We start from the raw sequence: 24,877 nt of genomic DNA, 5'->3' as shown, positions 1-24,877 counted from the left end.
CAGGTAGGCCTGCGAATGAACATGGACAAAACGAAGCTTGTCGAATATCCACGTTGCGCCTTACCCAGTTTCGGTTGGGAGCTCAATTCTAGATTTTTGACAAGTATGTCTACCTCTATGTATTGCACGGATGAACCAGGATCGCTGGGCCAGAAAGACCCTGGAGTGGAGACCCCGCAACAACACCCGCGGCAGGGGAAGACCGCCTAAACGATGGACAGACGATATCCGGCAGCAGGCTGGAGTGAACTGGATGCGTGTGGCCAGGGACAGAAAACGGTGGAGGGTTGAAGAGGAGGCCTATGTTCGAAGGCGAACCCAAAGGCTGACATAGATAGATAGATAGATAGATGTCTACCTCGGACAAACGATTCAGCTAGATAGGTCCAATTTCGAGAAAGAGGTCAATCTTCAAATCCAACTCGGCTGGACAGCGTTCGGGAAACTACGCAACATCTTTTCGTCCAAAATACCTTTGTGCCTGAAGACGAAAGTCTACAACCAATGTGTATTACCAGTGATGACTTATGGTTCGGAAATGTGGCTTCTCACTACAGGCCTTATACAGAAGCTCAAAGTTGCACAGCGTACTATGGAGAGGGCTATGCTCGGAGTTTCTTTACGAGATCGAATCAGAAATGAGGATATCTGTAAACGAATTAAAGTCGCTGACATAGCCCGACAGATTAGCAAGCTGAAGTGGCAATGGGCAGGGCACATACGCAGAACTGACGGCCGATGGGGCAGCAAGGTTCTGGAGTGGAGGCCGCGTACCGGAAAACGCAGCGTGGGAAGTCCACCAACAAGGTGGACCGACGATAAACGACGGTAGTCATAAAGGTAACAAGAAGGCGCTGGACGTAGGCCGCTGACATGGAAATCATTGGGGGTGGCCTATGTTCAGCAGTGGACGTCCTGTGGCTGAAATGATGATGATCATGACAATCAGCGTCAAATAATTAAGATACCCTAAGTAGCCAAAAAGTTCGCAACAACGTCTTATATGGTTGTGTTATATTAACTTTATAGCCACTTTGGACGTGACGATCTATTTGACGCTGTACCAGCAAAACCTTTTTCATATTTAATAAGAAATATATTTTTCCTTGAGACGCCCGCCAGTCATCTAAAAATAAAAAGGACACCCTTGAAAGGCATAAATATCGCGTTTGATTTTGAGACTTAATACGAGCCAATTAGCGTCGAAATACGATGCCGCCACCCACTGCCTTTTAAGGGAGAAGGTGACCCGAGTCCTTGTATACCTGGAATCAAACTACGCAGTAGTCGCGATACGCCTCCCACAGTTTTAGGGTTACCAAGATTTCGGTTTTCGGGATAGAGCACCTTCTTTATTGTCCCAAAAATAAGCATTTAAACCTAGGCGCAGACCACCGACTTTAAGCTGGCCGATAGTTGGGCCCGAATTTAATTTGTATGAAGAATCGGCCGATACCAAATCGGTCTAATGTGCGCACTTTCATATGACTCCATACTGAATTACTGATTAACAGCCCGACTCAACTATCGGCCAACTAAAAGTCGGTGGTCTGCGCCTAAATGAGGCTTTCGATTTACACTGAGCGAGCATCTTATTGGCATGGAAACTATGCGCCAAGTTTAATCGTTAAAACCTCCGTATTTTCTCTAAATCGCTTTTAATGGGATAACGGAAGGTCCATGTTTGGATGCACTCCTTTAACATCATCAACTTCGTCCCTCTAATTTACAAAAGAGGCAAAAATGGAATATTTGGCCTACACTCCCGATGCCTGGCCAGACGGGTTGACTAGGCTTGAAGTTCGCATATTTCTGCCTAGTTGCCTCTTACGACATCCACGGAAAGATTGTAGCCTTATTGTACTCACAGACATTCCACTATCGTTATGTGCATGTACACGTACACACACAACTAAAGCTCACTCGCCTTCGTGAGTTGCAAGAAATAATACGCGATTTTTTTAGCCGTTGCTGAAATATTTTCTTCTACTATCAAGGTGTGTCCTGTTTTTATCCCAGAATTTTCTCACCCAAATCTGGTCGCCCTACACCTTTTACGTAGGATTCGTATTATTATTGACACTCAATAACTAACAAGCTGCTACATATCTATCTAAATACAGACAGTAATTGCGAGTTTTCATATAACTTAGGGCTTGTTCCCATGGAGACGTCTGCAAGAAAGGATTTTTTTCCTGGCGGCTTGGTGACTGGGATTGAACCGCCACCGGTGCAGACGGAGAAGATGGTGGATTGTCTGCACGTGGAAAAGAGGTTGTCCGGCTTGCAGAAATTTATATAAGTACCGTTCCTTGTGTGAAATTAAAAAATTTAAATAAAACAGCTCCCTCTCAATTGACACAATTTATTTTTGTCTTGTAAGCTTGAATACAGTTGACAATTACGATATTATAACTACTGTAATAGATAGTGCCAATCTCAAGGGATTCAGGGTCGTTAATTAGGTTCGGTTTGGTGAATATTACTGCCACTACAAATTTCTTAAAACTCAGCCTAAATATTTAAAGACTCTAATAGTTAAGATAACTGCGCGATGTCAGGTCGGAAAGACTCCTACTTGAAGGATGGAAAAGTGGGTACCTTGGAAGCCATGCGGTTATAAGCCGTTACCCTGAACGTTCCTCTCTTCTTCCGGGGTCCAACGGGTCTCGCACACTTTTAGGTTACAAGCAGCGTCCTCCACGGCCTCAAGCGCGCAGTGCCAGATGAAGCTCTTGCATCTCTTTGACAGGTAAGCGTTCAAACTCTTGCAGAGACAGAGGTTTGATGACAAGGAGGAAATGCGAAGAGATCAGCAGTTCAAATCTATGAAATGTTTGAACTATAAGATATTGTGAAATATGAAATTTATGAAATATAAAATTTGAAATCCCGCATCTGAAACGAAAAATACACTGTCAGCATCACATGTGGAACGTGGCATTAGGTTATGAAAAACCCCATTGCGGAAAGAAATACTTACGAAGGCTGTTCACTAATTTGAGCTTCGCTCGCAGCCCTCAGCAACCCAATACCCTCATCCGAACAGAATTTAGGGAATTTCTGGAAGAAACCATCACATAAAATACCACGTACTGGAATACGAAAAATATCAATCACGAAAAATAAATAAATTCTCCGACGGGAACTTACCTCATGTGTGATTATTTTAAATTATATTATGAAATTATCGTGGATGCATTCTGCAACACACGATTTAAAACACAGGGGATTACATCCCCGAAAATAATAAAATTGCGGTTGCGCACGATCGACAAATTCCTAAGTGATTTGACAGCTCCACTGACAGCCGCTCTGTCATAGACATCGCGATACGTTTCGTTTCGCCGTTTGAAAAAGTAGGTAAATACTGTACTAATTAAACCATGATGAAAACAATCTCCTGAACACTGAAAATATTCTATTAAAAAATAGAATAATCAAAACAAAAACATTAGGAAATGTTTCAATAAAATATATTTGAATTGACTGAGCAAAAAGCGCCATCCATTGCAAATTAATTCAAAATCACGCCAATAGATGTCGCTAGTGGTATCCAAAATCAGAATATTGAGAAGAAATATTAATTTGTGAAAAAACAGCAAACGGCAACGTTACACGTCATACCATTTTTTTGTAGGATCCCGTTTAGTAGTACTAAGTTTTAAATATTAATTAACATTACGACCTGGCTTGGACTGAATATTGGAAGGCTGGACTAGATTGCTACGTGAATTAGTCAAAACCGAGGGAGAGAATTTACTGGAATACCCCTCCTCATGAACACAAACAAAAAAAGCAAGACAAAACATCTGATTATGACCTAAGTCGATTGCAGATATAAAAAGGGGTAAAAAAACATTACGACCTGAGAGTGAGAGAGTTTACGTTCTAGCACAGAATAAATTGGTTCTAGTTTTGGAATTCGAATTTCAAACTCATTTAAGTAATAAGTATCTTCACAGGACAGTCCAGTTTTGCGTGATCCCGTAAAACTGGATTGCCGTAGGAACGGGTCCTTAGACTCCTTGCAGAATATCTGCAGAATAGGTACAGACTTTTTAAAGGCTGATTGTTTGGTCGGCTTCTCATTTATATGAGAAATCAGCCATTACTGTGCAATATGCGTACTTCCATACGTGTTCATACTGATTAACAGCCCGACCAAACTATCGGCCGGCAAAAAGTCTGACTACAGCCGGGTGTCTAAGCTAAACGGGATTCCCACCTCTCGTTCCCACCGCTGCAACTCCTGTGTAGCCAGGATCTACAGCTTGACCGCCAATAAAAACCCAGTGAAGGTCAAAGTCCCGGGGGAAGTTAAACTCTCCTTGGACAGTGATCAGGACACGCAACGAACTTAATCCATCCATACATTGTCGACATTCCACCAGCTCGCACTAAGCGTTTCGATAATGCCAACAGCTAGGGACTGGAATTCGCTGCCTGCTGCGCTGCTGTCTTTCCTGAACACTATAATCTGGGCCTTTTCAGGGCGAGAGTGAATAGTCACAGGGCAGATTTTTTAATAAAATCAGAAGAACATAGGAGGAGTTCGAAGTTAAGGTTCGGGTGTCTAAAACTAGGCTCAAGGTCACCCAAAGGGTGATGGAGCGGGCTATGCTCGGAGTTTTCCTGCATGATCGAATCAGAAATGAGGGGATCCACAGGAGAACCAAAGTTACCAACATAGCTCGCAGAATTTCTAAAATCAAGTGGCAGTGGGCGAGTCACATAGCTCGTAGAGACGATGGCCGTTGGGGCAGAAAAGTTCTCGAGTGGCAACCACGGGCCGGAAGACGTCAAGGTCGCGGGAAGAACCTGGATGTGGGTAGCGCAGGATCGTGGTCGTTATGGAAAGCTTTGGGGGAGGCCTTTGTCCAGCAGTGGACGTCATTTGGCTGAAACGAACGTCTAAACTAGGCGAACTAGAGGCGTTCATTCGAGCTTAAATAGCAAACGTTACGTGAAATTCGACTGAGTTACGTGAACGAGGTTAAGGTTAAACACGTCATCGCAGTATTTGAGGCTTCCCATTTAAGTTCGAGTGCCGCCCTTGAAATATACTAAGGGTTAGGCACCCTTGGCGAATATTTCCGTGTTTCTTTTTATAGCGTTCTGTATTAAATTAAACTAGCGACCCGCCCCTGTTTCACACAGGTACTTACGCCCGTATTCACAAACGATGCTTGCGTGAAGCAGCAAATCGAAAGCACAGCGTTGAATAGAGCTGCTTGATTGGTTCGTGTGTCGCGCTGTGCGTCCACGCGCACTGTGAGACCTCATAGTTATGTTTGTGAAAACCTTCCTCTTGCTTGAATCATTCTATCTAATTAAAAAAAACCGCACAAAATCCGTTGCGTGGTTTCTAATAAGCATACATAGGGACAGACAGAAAGCAAAGCGACTTTGTTTTAAAATGTAGTGTTATGATATTATATTATTATGGTATTGGATATCACCAGAGAATTCACCAATAAATTGACGTATTTTTAACCGACTTCTAACAAAAAGGTTCTTGTTCGTCTGTATCTTTTTTATGAAATAGATTTTGCACGTCAAACCCTGTGACTTCTCTAGTGCACGAACGCAATTGACTAAGTAATTGTCTATTTTAAAGCCATTAAAAAATTTATTTATGAGCAAATAGAAAACTAACTGTGCCAAGGCAGAGATGAGTGTTTTCAAACTAAGTGTTTTTAATCTTTTTTAGTCCTTATTTAAAAAGTTTCATGGATTGGTTGTAAAAAGCCGAGATTCCAGATACATCATCATCATTTCAACCATAGGACGTCCACTGCTGAACATAGGCATAACATATGGGCCTCCCCCAATGATTTCCATAATGACCAGAGCGGCCTGCATCCAGCGCTTTCCTGCTACCTTTATGAGGTCGTCGGTCCACCTTGTGGGTGGACGTCCTACGCTGCGCTTTCCGGTACGTTTCCGTCGTCCGGTACCAACCGTGCGTCCGTCCAGACATAATGCGAAAATAATTACGTCACATCCTGATCAGTATGATTAAAAGTTGTAAACAAGATTTAAAATGCAGATATTTGACGCCAGTCTGTCTGATCAGGCGCGTTAAAAATAAACAAGTGACAATCAATGCCAGAATAGACAGACACTGCACAGTCACTGGGGCGTAACGAGGGCGGCCATTTTTTTTTCTCAAATAATAATAAGTTTCTTTGATGGGCGCCGCGGCGTCGTACAGTCTGAAACGAATCAATACGACCACGCGCATAAGATTATACATTTTTGTTTAAAAATATCATTATTACAACAACGTAGGTTGCCACCGTATAAAGCTTGATTGACTTATCTATTAAGTGGACAAGAAAGTTCAAATTCAGGCACAGACTGATGACACATAATTATATGTTATGTGCTAGCAGTTTTTTGGTCCTTCAAAGACGTGATGCTCTAAGTTCCTTTTTTGTTATTCCTCAATTTCTTAGTTCCTTTTTACTGTGATGCGGATTTCTGCACCCCTGCGGATCATCGGAGGAAAAACATGAATGCAATAATGAAATGCGGAGGCAGTCCGCATGAAGACCAGATCCGCACGCGTGCCAAAATCCGCATATACAGAAAAAAGGCACTAAGCAATTACTTAAGTAATTTACTTTAGGGCTATATTTCACCGGGACAACATGGCGGCGCAACCAGTCGCCGGCTACCAACAAATTATATGCAGCTCTATAGAGAGTTAGGGCTATATTTCACCGGGACACCATGGCGGCGCAACCAGTTGCCGGCTACCAACAAAATGTATGCAGCTTTGCGCAACCAAATGGACGCCAGGTGAGTAACTCTCTATAGAGCTGTATACATTTTGTTGGTAGCCGGCGACTGGTTGCGCCGCCATGGTGTCCCGGTGAAATATAGCCCTTAGGGTAAATCCGGCACTGCCAAGCAGTGATCTGACTACAAAACAAAGAAGCAACGTATTCTGGCAATATATCCAAAATATGATATAACGTATAACGAATACGCCAATATTGCGAAGGGCCGTGTGCGTCATTGCCCAGGAAATAGGTCACACGTCACAACACCGCCCGGTTGGAGAACTGCCGGTTAATGGAAAAATATTTAACCAAATAAAACCTGTGTGATTCCTGGATCACTTCAGAACCGTATTATACTAAAGATCCTGGGTATCGAAGGTCAAAGGGACCTTGTTCTTCTAAAACATTAATGCGGACAGCTAGAGACTGAAATTCGCTTCCTTCTGCTGTCTTTCCAGTACACTAATTCGGGTCTTTTCAAGGCGTAAAAGCTGATAGAAAGCAACTTTCTGGGATGTTCCCTCGTTCCCACCAGTGCAACTTCTGTTGCCAGGATCTACAGCTTGACCGCCAATAGTGACGTGAGTTTTGGTCCTGGAAGAAAGTTAAACTGTCCTGGGATCCGTAACCAAAGAACATAGGAGGAGTTTGAAGCTGTTATAACTGTTTCATCTAATTTATTGTACCAAATAAATGCATTATTGTGCATTCCTCATGCATCTGCTGCTTCTCATCGCGTGTCAAATATCAGAACACCCGCAGAACACGTGCGCCGAGAGTGATTTGTTATGCAAGCGTTATGTCTAGTGGGTGCACCATGGTTTGTTAATAATCGCGGATATATGGGAGTTATGGGACTGAAGACATATTGTGGGCAAGCCCCCCATTAGGTAAACCGACGATCTGGTGAAAGTAGAAGGGAAGACGGGAAGTACCTGGATGCGGGCAGCGTAGGACCGGTCATTATGGAAATCCTTGGCCTCCTGAAAGGCCTCCCTTTGTCCAACCGTGGACGTTATTGACTGAAGGGAGTAGCCAACTAGAGATGGGTTTATCTGTTCACAGATTCTGTGACTTTTTGCGACACAATATGGGTTTGGTTCGTCACAGACAATATTGGGCCTCGTTCACCATCTCTGAGTGAAGGCTGGCATCTCTGGCAAAAATCGGAACTCAGTATTGATAGCGCCCTACTTATTAACGTCATAATTTTATAGTTGTGCAACGTGGAAAAAATCAGAACTAGTACCTAATCCAGTATTAATAGTAGCGCCCTCATGACAATGAAAATACTGAGACGGTTCAGTGTTGGACAACTATACTATGGCCACCCCACTGCCATAGAACTTGGCGCGCCATTGGGATCACCGTCCAGTTTACTTGGCAACCTGCCAAGTGTACTACGACGGTTAGTGTCGTGAGTCACCCGTGATACCATTTTGAAGCTTATCTGAATGTTGATAAACGTTTTTATTGGTTGCACTGGGATTTTATAAAATTGAGTTATAGATGAGAGTTAAGAAGTGATATTGCTATTCGAATACGAATTTGACATAGTTTTTTAGCATCTTTTTAGCACCGCCTACTCAATATCTGTTTTGCTCAAGGTCAGCTGGTAGAGAATGACTTATGGCATTAAGCTCGCCTTTTTGTACTGAACATTGTTATGTGTGTGCAATAAAGTCTTTAAATAAATAAATAAATAGTTTCAACGAACTAAGAACTTAAGATTCGGAGTTTCCCTGCGTGATCGAATGAAATGACAACATGAATTGCTTTGCAAACTTAACACATAGCTCCTAGAACTGATGACTGCTGAGGGAGAACAGAAAACTTCTTAAGTGGCAACCACGAACCTAGGTAGACTGGCGATCTAGTGAAGGTCGCGGGGAATACCTGGATGCGGGCAACGTAGGACAGGTCTTTGTGGAAATCCATGGGGTTGGGGGTGGCCTTTGTCACAGTCAACAGTGGACATCATGTGGCTGAAACGAGCGAACGAAGACCTTAATTAGACCTGTACTTACTACACTACACTACTGCATCATCGTAGCTCGGAAAGTCATCTCATACTTGCCCCCTTTCCACTGCTTTCCTTGAGTTCGCACTTGACCGGATTTTTAACTACTACCGAACCTGGGACTTATTACCCTCGATACAACTCTCGAACTACTCGTCCATAGACCGTAAAATTGAAATAAAACTTTTATTGTTACTCTGAAGGTTGTCTAAGAGCCACAGCATACATACTACTTTAGTATCGGCGAACGGCGATTTAGGCTTTCTAGAAGCTGAAACGCGAAATTCAAGACCGAACACGATGGAGGTCTGTTGTGGACGCCATCTGCCCCATCTAGAGGACATAGGACAAGTCACAAGTAGAAGCTGAATGCAGGGACCACATATTCTACACTGCACACTTAAAAACGCCAAACGCGGCGATTGAGTCGCTTTGCGGAAGCCCGACGCAGCGACAGTCGCTGAAACGCGCGATTACCATTCCGCGTCCGAAGTGTCCTAAAGTATGAATGTCGATATTGTCGCAAAATCGCCGATCGCCGATACTAAGCCTAGGCGCAGACCTCCGACTTTAGTTGGCCGATATTTGGGTCGGGCTGTTAATCAGTAATATCAGTATGGACATGTATGAAAGTGCGCACATTATACCGATTTGTTATCGGCCAATAGGGATGTTTCCTGGGTCAAAAAGCAAGAGTTTTAATTAGTCCGTCAGTTAACTTATCAAAAAATACTCTACACGTATTTTTCACTTTTTCAAACTAATGAAAATTTAAAGAGATAAAGCGCGCCAAAGTTCATAAGAAGAGGCCCGTGACGTCAATGCTTGCATAAAAGTGCCGCACGTTGTGACGTTGTGCAGAACTTCAACGCACCATAACTATGTAATTATTTGTTATATTGACAAATAAAAATATATGTGTCCAATATTTTTTGATATTAAACATGACGGACTAAAAAAATTTTTTTAGGAAACTATCCTATTCTTTATACAAATCAGAATCGGGTCCAACTATCGGCCGACTAAAAGTCGGTGGTCTGCGCTTAGGCTAAGAGTACCATGACGTGTGTTGTGGCTCTAAGATCTAAACTTTTAAAGCAATGCGTCATATCAATAAAAATGAAACTTTAATAGAAAAGAATAACACATGAACAAATAAAAACGCGTAGTTCTTTAGTGCTGTCGATAGCACATAACACTGCATTTTTGTAGGAAAATAGCTCCTATTCTAACTAGGTGGTAGTGTTTACATTGAATGCCGTCGTCCGAACATAACATTTTTTATTGTGATGTGGATAGACTAAACATAATCTTCTGAAAATCTAAATGTCTGTCAAGTACATACTGTTGGCCATTTCACTATTATACTATGAAAACCTGTTTGTATTATACGAATATTTTCTTAAAACGAAACCAGACAAAACACGTCTTTTGTATGATCCATTTCCCCTTATATTAGTTTACTATGAACAAACTCTTCAGCTTTATAATATTAGTATAGATAGCGGCAATACATAACGTAGACAGCGGAGGCACTATCCTGTTTTGGTATCCATAAGGCACTGAATCGAAAAAAACTGTTTCTAACCCCATTCTCTTCTTGTCCACAGCCAAACCTCAACAGGGAAGGCAAATCTTGAAGCAGATACGCAATGGGCGGACCTATCCCATGACATCGACGTGAACCAACTGCCGACCGTCAACCGACCTACTAGAGAGGAGAGCAACGACATCGAACTCTTTATTAACAACCAATACGTACCTTTGAATAACGTAAACGACATAAAGAACGTCGACTTCAACGAAATCCAAGCGGATACTGAAGACTATGATAGGGATAAGCGCGATACCGACGAAGTTAATGATGATGATGTTATAGAAGAAATGTACCCTGACGAATTGGAAGGTTTAGAAGAGAGTACGGAGACAACCATTGAAGATTTGATTGAGGAAATAGAGAAGATCAAATCGGAGCGAACGAAAAGGGAGACGGGAGATAAAAAAGAAGTAGAACAGAAAGGGACAACGCTAGACGATTCCAAGAGCAGAACGGAACGACAAGTGTCGGGTGATGGAGAATTTTCGAGTGTAAGAGCTGTAAATCAGTTTGTGAGTGTGGATGGGATCAGGGTTGAGGATTCAGCTAAGGAGCCGAAGATCGTGGAGGATGGGGTACCAAGTGTATTGGCTGATACTGGAGTTACGCTCAGGTCAGTTGAAATAGTTCTATACCTGCTTCTATTACGGGACTATTCCCAACTCTTAAGTTCCCACCGCTGCAACTCGGGCAACTCCTGTGTAGCCAGGATCTGCTGCTTGACGCCAATAAAACCAACCAGTGAAAGTCAAGTTTGTTACCATCATGTTGCCATTCTAACGAAAAATGTTGTAAATGATACTGCCGTCTATACCGAAGTACATTTTTTTTATGGATAACAAGGCAGGTATTTGACCACAATTGCACCTGATGTTAAATGGGATGCAGTCTAGGATGGTACATATCTGCCCTGGAAATGCCTATTATTCTGTGTCTATACGAAACATGCTGTAAGGATCATTATTTCATGGTATTCTTCGTTAGGACGGCTAGAAGCTCTGTGGATTTGTGCTAAGACCTTAAAGAACACGGATTCGATTCCCAGTCATGATTTCAGGCATTTCATTTATACAAAGATCTCAAGGATTTCCATTTCCACAAAGAACGGTCCTTGCGCTGTCCGTATCCAGGTGTTTCCCGCGACCTTATTAGATCATCGGTCCACCGAGTGGGAGACCTGCTGTCTGTGATAAGAACTATTTCGCAACAGAAATAAAATGTATGTTGTTAGGAAAGTTATTAAAATTAGTGGCATTATTTAACATTTTTAACGTGATCTTTCTTACAGAATCTTCGGTGATGGACTGACACCCAAGACGGTCATAGCATTCACCAACTACCCGCAAGAATACGGCCAGCCTTGCAAGTTTATACTACCCGGGGAGTATATGGTGAGTTTAGTTCATCATCATCATCATTTCAGCCACAGGACGTCCACTGCTGAACATAGGCCTCCCCCAATGACTTCCACATCGCACGGTTGGTAGCGGCCTGCATCCAGCGCCTTCCTGCTACCTTTATCAGGTCGTCGGTCCACCTTTTGGGTGGACGACCCACGCTGCATTTTCCGGTACGGGGTCTCCACTCCAGAACCTTGCTGCCTCATCGGCCGTCTGTTCTGCGTGCTGTGTGCCCTGCCCATTGCCACTTTAGCTTGCTAATCTGTCGGGCTATGTCAGCGACTTCTCAGCACTTGCCATATGTTTGTGATTTTTTTGATTTTGAATAAGTTTTTTTTTCTTTTTGTTTATGTGGGCAAAACCGAATACAGCAGCTAGTATTGTTTTGTTTTAAATATAGACGTTTTCGCTTTGTTATTATTGTTCTGTTATCGCGGCAACGCTAAATGTTGGTGTGGTCTGCGCCAATGGACTATGGCATATTTTAAAGTTCAATCGTAATTTATGTTGTAATAATTACTAGATAGATGTTTATGATGATGATATGATAAAATGTTTTTGCAAAATACATTAACGTAAGTAAGATGCTATAAAAGATTAACAATACGGTTGAAATTGCAATTTTAATGTTTTGGCAAGCCATGCCATGCTTAGGAATACCAAAGCAGCAGCCTAGCGTTAAAACTAAAAGGTACATTATTATTCGCCACCTAAAGCAAAATACATTAACGTAAGTAAGATGCTATAAAAGATTAACAATACGGTTGAAATTGCAATTTTAATGTTTTGGCAAGCCATGCCATGCTTAGGAATACCCCCTCTGGACACGTGGTCCGACCAAAGCAGCAGCCTAGCGTTAAAACTAAAAGGTACATTATTATTCGCCACCTAAAATACTTTATCGTACCGTGTCCCGATAATGTGTGCAGTCTCTATGAGTGACTGCTATGTTACGTTACATGTCACACCGCACCGCTTCAGTGTATCGAATCAAAATTGCCGAACTCTATAGGCGCCACTACACCTTCACCACGCAATTCGCACTCATTAGCCCAATGCAATCAAATTAGAGCTCTTTATTTCTTAAGCGCTATACCTGTAGTCAACTTTTCCATCAAAATTGCCGAACTCTATAGGCGCACAACACCTTCACCACGCAATTCGCACTCATTAGCCCAATGCCATGAAATTAGAGCGCGCGGATGTTCCAATCAAGTGGTACATGCTTACAGAACTCTAACCGATTGGTTTGTAGGGTTCCGTATCTAAAGCATGACCTACTGGACCCTATTTTATCAGTATTTTAGTTTAATTTATGTATCCTGAAGTTAATTTAGCTTTATGACACAAAACATAGTGGAAAAACTACGCAATTTTAATAATTTTTCATTTATTAAAATGTAGTTTGCCCGCGACATCGCCTGCGTGAAATTTTGTCTGTCACAGAAAAACTTTATCGCGCGCGTCTCTGTTAAAAAAACCGGGATAAAAACTATGCTATGTCCTTTCCCGACTCAAACTATTTCTATGCCAAATAACATCGCTTCAGTGACTGCGTGACAGACAGAGTTATTTTCGTATTTGTAATATTAAGTAGATATCATCATCATCATATCAGCCATAGGACGTCCGCGCTTTCCTGCTACCTTTATGATGTCGTCGGTCCACCTTGTGGGTGGACGTCCCACGCTGCGTTTTTCGGTACGCGGCCTCCATTCCAGAACCTTGCTGCCCCAAAGGCCGTCAGTTCTGCGTACTATGTGCCCTGCCCATTGCCACTTCAGCTTGCTAATCCGTCGGGCTATGTCAGCGACTTTAGTTCATTTACGGATTTCCTCATTTCTGATTCGATCTCGTAAAGAAACACCGAGCATAGCCCTCTCCATAGCATGCATACATGCTTGCATCTTTCTTTTTTCCATAAAAACAAATCAAGTACTTTTCAAGATAATATTGAAGATTTTTTAACCAACCCTCTTTCTTTGCCATCCAGATGTTTCACAGTTTATGATATTGTCAATCAAAACCCGTGTTATTCATATACATATATGTGAAAGTAAATCTGTCTTGTTTGTGTGTCATCTTTTCACGTTTAAACTAATAAATCGATTTAGATGTATTTTATAAATGGTTTCTCATTCCCATACCGCATTTTGACTTCTTGGCTTAAGGTCCTATGTCCCCTAGAACAGTCCTCCATCTTGTTCGGTCTTGAGCTTCGCGTTTGATCTCGCTCCAAGTCTTGCCGATTTTCTTCGCCTCGTCTGCTACAGTGCGACCACGTTTGCGTTTTCCTTGGGGGTTCCAATCCAGAGCCTGCTTGGGGATGTGATCGGGATCCCTTCGGAGAGTATGGCCGAGATGTATTTTGTAAATGGTTTCCCATTCCTACATCACATAAATACAAGAAAATTCCCACTTTCAACAGTCATTTCATTTCTTCCCACTTAACACCTTTTTTTTTCAGGCCAAAGAAGACTCCGTCACGAAGAAGTCCGCACTCTTCGAGATCACAGCGCCATCTCCCGTCACTGGTTCCCGCTTATACCTCTGCATCAAGAACCTCGACTCAGGAGTGACTGACATATCCAAAGACGACGCGAAATACATCCACATGGGTTCGGAAAACTGGAAGATTCTGGCCACCCACAAAACTTTGCTACCCTTATGGGTTTCTCTTACTTTAATCCTGGTCTGCCTGATGTTTTCGGCTTTGTTCTCTGGCCTGAATCTAGGGCTCATGTCTTTGGATAGAACAGAGTTGAAGATCATATCAAATACTGGCACAGAACAAGAAAGAAAATACGCCAGAGCGATCATGCCAGTGAGGGACCACGGAAACTACTTGCTCTGCAGCATTTTACTGGGGAATGTCGCTGTGAATTCCACGTTTACCATTTTGCTGGATGAGCTCACGTCTGGTCTGTTCGCTGTGATTTTTTCGACGCTGGCAATCGTTTTGTTGGGCGAGATTACGCCCCAGGCGATATGCTCAAGACATGGTTTGATGGTGGGCGCTAAGAGCATCATGATTACTAAGGTGAGAACTGCAAAGAAAAACTAAGTATTTTTAGTACACACTACATATAGCTACCGAACAAATTCCATGAGCGATGTACATGTCAAAGTGAAATTATGTACTCCGTCAGTTTTTATACTATAGATGATATAGATAGTTTCATCCACGAAGACTCGCCCCACCAATTTTTGGTCGGGGGAAGCGCGGAGTGCGGGGAGTTTGATCCGAGGTCAGATTATTGTAGTGTGCGTGTGCACTCATGGATGATTTAGCGTGTACCGATAACACTCAAACATTAGCGGAAGAATGGTGGGGCGCGTCTTTGTGGATGAACCGATCTATACAGAAGTAATTCTTTGTTGACCATAATCATCTTAGGTCAATTTATAAAATACCAAAACAAATACATATTTGTCATCATGCCTTATTAATAAATAAATTAATTAACAGGCAGTGATGGCGCTCACAGCACCACTCGCGTTCCCGGTGAGCAAGCTCCTGGACTACTTCCTAGGCGAGGAGATAGGCAGCGTGTACAACAGGGAGCGGCTGAAGGAACTTGTGAAGGTTAGTGCTAAACCTTACTGCTGTAAATATATGTAATAAATATCTGTATTATTCAAGAAAATATAATACATTTGGTTTTTGCTGTGATGGTGTAGTGGAGAGGAAAATAGACTGTATAGTGGTAGTGGGTTTAGGGTTGCCAGGTTCAAAAACACAAAAGCCTGACTCTGTGCTTCATAATGCCGGACATTTTAAGAAAGAAAGAAAGAAAGAAAAAATGTTTATTCAGTATCATCGACAAAACACTTACAATACTTATTATTTTTTAATGAGAAGGTAATTACAATGACACTGAAAAGGCTTTTACCCTAAAAGCCGGACATATCTTTTTAATAGCTAAATGTCACAGGGGGAGGGGGTGCAATTAACGTCACAGCTCATGAATGAGTATTTTCATCTTCCAATGAATATTATTCTGTGGCTCGACTTTCGACTGGCGTGGCCACATTAAAAGCCTAACATAAGCCGGACAAGTCTCTATAAAGTCAAACATGTCCGGCTAAAGCCGGACACCTGGCAACCCCACTAGATGCGGTATATTTTTAAACAAGCCTATCAACTGTGTAATTTTTTTCTTTAAAACGATTTTTCGCATATTGTCCTTGAGCCGGCTAGTTGAAAGGTTAGTAGCGTGGAGTCCATTAGACTCTAAGCAAGTTTGTTCCATATTTAGGGAAACATTACACTTACGCGACTGTGCGTTCTAAAGCCCGGTCCGTGAGCACGTAGAATTTTGTCCAATGACCCTTTGGACAAAATTCTACGTGCTCACGGACCGGACTATAGTAGGTTCCTAGCTCACTTGTACCAGAGTAAATACAAATGAGTAGGTCATCTTCATAGAAACGCACCGAGCGCGGTTTGTATGTGAGCGCGCCAATATACACTGACAAAATTCGGCGCAACCACGACTGGCTCCCCGCTAATCCCCGCTAAATTTTGTCAGTGTGTGCGTGTCTTACACCGCTAATCCCCGCTAAATTTTGACAGTGAGTGCGTGTCTTACACCGCTAATCCCCGTTAAATTTTGTCAGTGTGTGCGTGTCTTACACCGCTAATCCCCGCTAAATTTTGTCAGTGTGTGCGTGTCTTATACAAACCGCGCCCGTGCGTTTCTATGAAGATGACCTACTCATTTGTATTTACTCTGCTTGTACTTCCCGTCATAGGGGTGCCCTAGCCACAACGTTAACTCAGGTGCCGCACGGAGGCGCTTGCTAGGAATCATACACACTTATTTTATTTGTAACTTATTTATAAGAAAATCCTGCGGTCCGTGTGGACTCCTAATCCAGGGTTTCCAAATTTTTTTTGCCAAGGAACCCTAATTGATTATACTTTTCCTAGCGTAACCCCCGTACTACTCCGCCCGCACGCCCTGCCCCTCCCTTGTGCGTAAACAAGTCGGTGAGCGCGAACGTCGGTCACGAAACGTGGGATAATATTTTTTACGGAACCCTTGCGGCCTTTTCACGGAACCCCAGGGTTCCGCGGACCACCTTTCGGGAACCGCTGTCCTAATCTATGCAAAGTACCCGAGAAGACACAGGTATTTAATTAATCCTCCAGTTCATCGGTTCGCAGGTCACCACCGACGTCAACGATCTGGACAAAGATGAAGTCAACATCATTTCCGGAGCCCTGGAGCTCCGCAAGAAGTCCGTTGCTGACGTCATGACGAAGTTGGAGGACGTCTTCATGCTGCCCATAAGCTCTGTACTCGATTTTGAGACGATGTCAGAGATTGTTAAGTCTGGTGAGTCTTCTATTAGTCTTATGCAAGCTTTACGGGATTTTTATCCCCTTAAAGGATGAGATTTTCATCCCCTTAGGGGGTGGGATTTTCATGGGGTAATAAACATTTTTCAAAATTCACCCCCCTAAAAGAGATGAAACAGAAGCCCAGTGTTTGTTTTGAGAAACGAAGATATACCCGAATTTAAGGCGAGTAATACCGCTGGCAATATCTAGTATTTTAATATGCGGAGCCCTAGAGTTCCGCAAGAAGTCCGTTGCTGACGTCATGACGAAGTTGGAGGACGTCTTCATGCTGCCCATAAGCTCTGTGCTCGATTTTGAGACGATGTCAGAGATTGTTAAGTCTGGTGAGTCTTCTATTAGTCTTATGCAAGCTTTACGGGATTTTTATCCCCTTAAAGGATGAGATTTTCATCCCCTTAGGGGATGAATGTAATAAACATTTCCGAAACACCCCCCTAAAAGGGATGAAACGGGAGCGCAGTGTTTTTATGGAGATACAAGGATATTCCCGAATTTAAGGCGAGTAAAACCGCATTGAATAGCTAGTTTTTTTTTATATGCGGAGCCCTAGAGCTACGCAAGAAGTCCGTTGCTGACGTCATGACGAAGCTGGAAGACGTCTTCATGCTGCCCATAAGCTCTGTGCTTGATTTTGAGACGATGTCAGAGATTGTTATTTTATTGGTGAGTCTTTTATTAGTCTTATGCAAGCTTTACGGGATTTTTATCCCCTTGAAGGATGAGATTTTCATCCCCTTAGGGGATGGGGATTTACTACATTCATCCCCTTAGGGGATGAATGTAGTAAACATTTCCAAAATTTACCCCCCTAAAAGGGACGAAACTGGAGTCCAAAGTTTGTAGGGAGAAAACATTAGATACTCTCGTATTTCCCGAATACTCCCTAAGAAAACATCATCTCCGGAGCCCTGGAGCTCCGCAAGAAATCCGTTGCTGACCATAAGCTCTGTGCTCGATTTTGAGACAATGTCTGAGATTGTTAAGTCTGGTGAGTCTTTTGTTATTGCAAAGCAAGCTTTACGGGATTTTCATCCCCCTAGCGGATGGGATTTTCATCCCCTTAGGGGATGAATGTAGTAAACATTTCCAAAATTTACCCCCCTAAAAGGGACGAAACTGGAGTCCAAAGTTTGTAGGGAGAAAACATATTACATATTCCCGAATTTCCCGATGTTAATATCATCTTCGGAGCCCTGGAGCTCCGCAAGAAGTCCGTTTGCTGACGTCATGACGAAGTTGGAAGACGTGTTCATGCTGCCCATAAGCTCTGTGCTCGATTTTGAGACGATGTCAGAGATTGTTAAGTCTGGTGAGTCTTATGCAAGCTTTACGGGATTTTCATCCCCTTAGAGGGTCAAATTTTCAACCCCTTAGGGAATGAAAATACCAAAAAAAATCCCAGGGCAAGCTTTACGAGATTTTTATTCCCTTATGATGGGATGAATGTAGTAAATATTTCCAAAATTTACCCCCCTAAAAAGGAATGAAACGGGAGTCCAAAGCTCGTAGGGAGAAAAATTACTAGATACTGTGATGCCGCAGGAAATAGCTATTATTTCTAACCAGCTTTGGTTTGTCACAAAAAGTTAATAGCCTATGTCACTCAGAAATAATGTAGCTTTCTAGTTCTAGTGGTGAAAGACAAGAGTTTCATCAGAGTAAATACAAATGAGTAGGTCATCTTCATAGAAACGCACCGAGCGCGGATTGTATGTGAGCGCGCGCCAATACGCATGCGGCGCGCACGCACACACGGACAAAATTCGGCGCTCCGCTAATCCTCGTTAAATTTTGTCAGTGTGTGCGTGCGCGCCGCATACGTATTAACGCGCTCACATACACACCGCGCTCGGGCATTTCTATGAAGATGACCTACTCATTTGTATTTACTCTGGTTTCATTCAACATGAGTCCGGTAGTTCAACAGATTTTTCCCTATGGGACCGTGCACGTGAGGTCAAACGTCAGCGAGACTTGAAGTCTTGAAGACGAAGAAATTTATATGCTCTATCACGTCATAATAGCTACGCTAGCTAGCGCTGTGTGAAAAAGTGTCCAAAGATTTAAAAAAAAAATAATAATATCTCAATGTCATACCTCAAGCAATGACTCAGTTAAGCGCTAGACTTACGCTCGCGACTACCAATACTGAACTCCCGAGTTTCATAACCGTTATAGCATCGTATTCTAAACATGGCGTCGTTTATTTAAAGCCGCGCCTTTTGGACACCCTCCAGATATTACGTCGTCGCTGGAGACATTCATGGTGGAAATATACTAATACGATCGCAGACAGACTTTTTTGTTTAGCTAAAATTTTAAATAACTTAAAATATCGAATTGACCAATGTGGTATTCGAACCCACGACCTTTCGCTTGCTGGGCATCGCTATCTGAGCTACTTGGACACTGATCTGCACTAATATTATAAAGAGGAAAGATTAGATTGGTTGTTTGTATTGAATAAGCTCCGGAACTACTGGACTAATTAGAAAAAATATTTCATCATTAGAATCCTACTTTATTTAATTTTCTGATAAATTAAAGCACACGGGTAGACGCAACATAGGCGGTACGAAGTTCGCCGATTGTAGATCCTTCTGTAACATGTAATTGTAAACTAAAAAAACCCTACTTGCAAAAATAAAATGAGTTTTTTGAGTTTTGACATCAGCAGGCAGCTAATTCCAATCCCTAGCTGTTCGCATTATACGAAAGGTTACAAAAATGTTTGCAACAAAAGTTTATGTATTCAGTTCGAAGGTCACCCTCCGATTCGACCTTTCGCGGAGGGCCCACCCTCCGGTGTGCGAGCTATATGTTTGTCATGGTGTCACTGTAAGAAATGAGCCAAGTTGTGTATAAAATGGTGTCAATTTCGGATTTGGTAGTCGTGTTTGGGCAACGGTGATGCTTGGGTTACTTGATGCAATATTAAGTTCGTTACTGGACTATTCTCATCGTTCCCGTCGCTACAACTCCTATTGATCCAGGATCTACAGCTTGACCGCCATTAAAACTCTAAAAACTCATTAAAACTCTCATTAAAACTCATTTATTTCTGTAAATAGGCTTAAAAAAAGCACTTTTACACGTCCCAGTATTAACCCTACCACTGCTTCAGGACAATAAATGGGCCAGTGCTGAGAAGAAGCAGCGCAAGAAACTCAGTCACTATTGTCAGCCTCTTTTTCAAAGGTTTACATGCTTTAAAATGTACAAAGTTATAAATATTTATGCGAGCTAGGCAGTAACGTATCCCAAACATTTTTATCTTTTAAATAATCATCGACTTTATAGTAGCCCTTTTTCATTAAGGTACTTTTAATATGTGCTTTGAATTTATGAATGGGTAGTTCTACAACAGTTTGTGGTAATTTATTAAAGAATTTAATACATTTTCCCATAAATGAATTACCAATCTTATGCAATCTGAAATTTGGAACGGCAAGTTTATTTTTGTTTCTTGTATTAAAGTTATGCAAATCGCTCTTTTTCGTGAATTGCTCTATATTTTTGCGGACATATAAAAGGTTTTCATAAATGAACTGTGAAGCTACTGTCAGTATGTTTATTTCCTTAAAAAAATCTTTCAAGGAAAATCGGGGTCCAAGGTTATAAATGGCCCGCACTGCTCTCTTCTGCAGAACAAACACAGTTTCAATGTCCGCGGCTGAGCCCCACAACAATATGCCGTATGACATTATACTATGAAAATAGCTAAAATATACTAGCCTTGCCGTTTCAATGTCAGTTAATTGCCTTATCTTTCTCACTGCAAAAGCAGCCGTACTGAGCCTTTTTGACAAAGTTTCAAAATGAGGACCCCATTGAAGTTTAGCATCTAAAGTGATTCCCAGGAATGGTGTGGAATTTATGCTATTTAATGGTTCATTCTTCACCATTAATTGCGTGGAAACCTGCCTCACATTAGGTAAGGTAAAGGATGATGGGCACTTTTCTATGGAATCTGGGCGTAAAACCAACAGAAATGTAACTACTATTATTTGTTAGGACTTAATATCAGAAATATATTTTCATATAAATAACTACCAAAAACTCCCGGGTTTGCTTGGAAATTGACATAATGTGTAATAGTAATAGGTGCTTTATTGCGCAAACAAAAAATATTATTAATTAATATACTTATCTACTTACTACTACTACATTAAGTTATTTATCCATTATTATGTCCAACAGTTCAGGAGTGGGGCCAACAAATGGTATATTTAAACCATGTTCTACATTATAAGCGTAGGACCATACCTAGGTACCATTTAGAGAAATAACATGATCACAGTCATGTTTCAATGGGATTTCTACCAGTTAAGTTGTAGTGTTGTCGCATAATCGATCACGGATCGATAATTATTAATCGATATTGCCAAATAACGATTTATCGATTAACAATTCGATTAATCGATTTGATTACCATCATCACTGTCATTTGATTGTGAATTCAATTCCTTATTTTCAGCAATATAATCGATTATTGCAATCGAATAATCGATTATGATTTATTCGGTATACATACTTACTAAATCGATAGTAAGATATTATACAATACTCTCAATATGATCAATAAAAGCAATATAATTGACCAAATACTATTTTTATAACCCTAATGTGATGTGAAATACTATGGAAACTTTGCATATTCAACGACCTCTATCTCCGTATCCCCGCGTATTTCAGGATTGTTGTCATACTATGAAATGAAGTACTAGTATTAAGCTTTAATTTAGTATACTTTTTGTCTCTGTTGGTTTAACGCCCAATATGCCCATCATCCTTTAATGCACTTAGTTTTGTTTGCATTTAACAATAAGTTGTTAACAGTGTCATCAGCAAATAACACAATATCACACAGATCTATCAAAAACCCAACCAGTGAAGGTCAAGTTTGTCCCGGGGGAAAGGTAAACTGTCATTGGACCCGCTACGAAATTAATCAGAAGATCAAAGTTATAGTTAGTGGATCCATATTATTATAACAAAAAAAAAAATAAGAGCCGATATTTACAAACGACACGATCGGCATTTTTAACATAGTAATTTTATTGGTACTTTTCTGCTACAGAAATGAACAAGACTTGACAAAATTTTTCGACATTGGACTCCTTGCGTATTGCTAAAGTCAGGAGCATAAAGCGAACGATTCTGATTATAAAAAAAACATGGAGAACTTGGCTCAACAACTACACTTAATACAACACCCTTCAGGTTATCGTTATATTTTGGTATCAGCGTAATGGGAACAACGCTGCAAATTGACTGGCCCACTTAATGTATTACTTTATGACATCGCTATTAAGTCACAGGATATACCTAGTACCTAAAAATAAAACACGTTAGATTGTACATCAACGTAAACACTGTATCTAAAAAATATCGATCGACTCAAAAAATGGGTCATTTTCATAAATTTTCAAATCTGAAGCAGGGATGTTTAGGATATGAAGTTTCAGTTATGGTTACGGTTACGGATATTAGAATGATATTATACCGGTTTCGGTTACGGTTACGGATATGAAATCATTTCGGATTATCCGAAAGTTTCGGATAATTTCGGTTACGGATATTAGAATTTTAAAAATGTAAAATTCAAATAGCAAGATTCTGCGCGACCCATATAGCCACTTTATGTACTATGACGACACTTATGATAAAGGTAAAACAGGCGGGGATATTATTGGTGCCAGGGAATGTCAGACAAGTAACAAATATTTAAGTTTTAAGATTTAGACTCCGCCTTTATCCGAAACTTTTGAATCGGTTTCGGTTACGATTACGGATATTTTTTTATTTCGGATATCCGATAGTTACGGTTAGGGGGCGTCCATAAATTACGTGAGACAATTTTGGCCATTTTTCAACCCCCCCGCCCCCCTTGGTGAGATTTGGTGAGATTTTGCCTGACCCCCTCCCCCACCCCCCTAATCTCACGTGATATTTAATAAAATGCCTATTTTGCCATGTCTATGCTTCGAGTCTATTAGATTTATATGAAAAAATCAGTAACCCAGTGTCGTGCCACGCACAGTGCAGNTCCGATAGTTACGGTTAGGGGGCGTCCATAAATTACGTGAGACAATTTTGGCCATTTTTCAACCCCCCCGCCCCCCTTGGTGAGATTTGGTGAGATTTTGCCTGACCCCCTCCCCCACCCCCCTAATCTCACGTGATATTTAATAAAATGCCTATTTTGCCATGTCTATGCTTCGAGTCTATTAGATTTATATGAAAAAATCAGTAACCCAGTGTCGTGCCACGCACAGTGCAGGGTTCCGTAGCTTCCAGTCGTTTAGTAAGACAAGCAATTGCTTACGGAACCCTACACTGCGCGTGGCACGACACGCACTTGGCCAATTTTTCACGCAATAGCGATGCCGATGACGTATTTTTTTAATTTCTTAATTTCGACATTTATTCTGCATCTTTAGTGTTCACAAATGCTGATGGAGGCATTTTTAGTTTAATTTGATTAGACGGTTTAGAATAAATTGTCATTATCATCATAAAAAAAAATTTTTTTTACTTCAATAACCCAGTTTTCTGACAATTTTACTCTATTTCTTGTAGGTAAAATTACGTGATATTTTCCGAGACCCCCCCTCTCCCCTACGTGAGATTTAGTGAGGTTTTCGTTGACCCGGTCGGGGGGGGAGGCCCCCTAAAAGTCTCACGTAATTTATGGACGCCCCCTTACGTGCGGATATCCATAACATCCCTGATTCAAAGTCCTACTTATAGAACAAAAAAGAGATTCCTTAATGTTTGTTTTTCCATCTATTTTCACATGACATCAAAACGTTCGTCTATTCTATTCTATCAACTTTGTCCCCAGGCTACTCCCGCATCCCAGTATACGAAGGGAGCCGCGGCAACATCGTGACGGTTCTCTTCATCAAGGACTTAGCATTCGTGGACCCTGACGACAACACGCCGCTGCGCACGCTCTGCCAGTACTACCAGAACCCGTGCAACTTCGTCTTCGAGGATGTCACGCTGGATGTCATGTTCCGCCAGTTCAAGGACGGTAGGTGATCAAAATAAACACGCGCAAGACACCTTAGACACGCGGGGTCACTGTAGACACTCGGGGTCACTGTAGACACTCGGGGTCACTGTAGACACTCGGTGTCACTGTAGACACTCGGTGTCACTGTAGACACTCGGGGTCACTGTAGACACTCGGGGTCACTGTAGACACTCGGGTCACTGTAGACACTCGGGGTCACTGTAGACACTCGGGGTCACTGTAGACACTCGAGGTCACTGTAGACACTCGGGGTCACTGTAGACACTCGGGGTCACTGTAGACACTCGGGGTCACTGTAGACACTCGGGGTCACTGTAGACACGCGGGGTCACTGTAGACACTCGGGGTCACTGTAGACACTCGGGATCGCCTTAGACACACAGTGCTCTTCATCAAGGACTTAGCGTTCGTGGACCCCGACGACAACACGCCGCTGCGGACGCTCTGCCAGTACTACCAGAACCCCTGCAACTTCGTCTTCGAGGATGTCACGCTGGATGTCATGTTCCGCCAGTTCAAGGACGGTAGGTCACGCTGCTGGATTACTTCCAACTCTTTGGGTCACTTTAAACGCTAGGCGGGGTCACATTAGACACTTGGGGTCACGTTAGACGCTAGGCAGGGTTACATTAGACATTTGGGGTCACTAAAGACGCGAG

General features: G+C 42.0%; 1 protein-coding gene across 1 annotated transcript in view; it reads left to right on the top strand.

Annotated features, from left to right (window-relative positions):
- Positions 1–24,877, top strand: part of LOC114357138 (metal transporter CNNM4) — a 47,327-nt gene that overhangs the window by 2,227 nt on the left and 20,223 nt on the right. The window contains exons 2-7 of the mRNA XM_028310620.1: positions 10,422–11,021; positions 11,697–11,799; positions 14,276–14,848; positions 15,278–15,394; positions 16,979–17,150; positions 24,024–24,215. Of these exons, the coding sequence (XP_028166421.1) occupies positions 10,422–11,021; positions 11,697–11,799; positions 14,276–14,848; positions 15,278–15,394; positions 16,979–17,150; positions 24,024–24,215 (1,757 nt within the window). The remainder of the gene's footprint in view (positions 1–10,421; positions 11,022–11,696; positions 11,800–14,275; positions 14,849–15,277; positions 15,395–16,978; positions 17,151–24,023; positions 24,216–24,877) is intronic.

Source organism: Ostrinia furnacalis, unplaced genomic scaffold, assembly GCF_004193835.3.
Source record: "Ostrinia furnacalis isolate ACB-3 unplaced genomic scaffold, ASM419383v2 OfSCF3052, whole genome shotgun sequence".
Taxonomy (NCBI): domain Eukaryota; kingdom Metazoa; phylum Arthropoda; class Insecta; order Lepidoptera; family Crambidae; genus Ostrinia; species Ostrinia furnacalis.
Note: the sequence above shows the minus strand (reverse complement) of the source record. Positions and strands in the feature narration are given on the sequence as shown.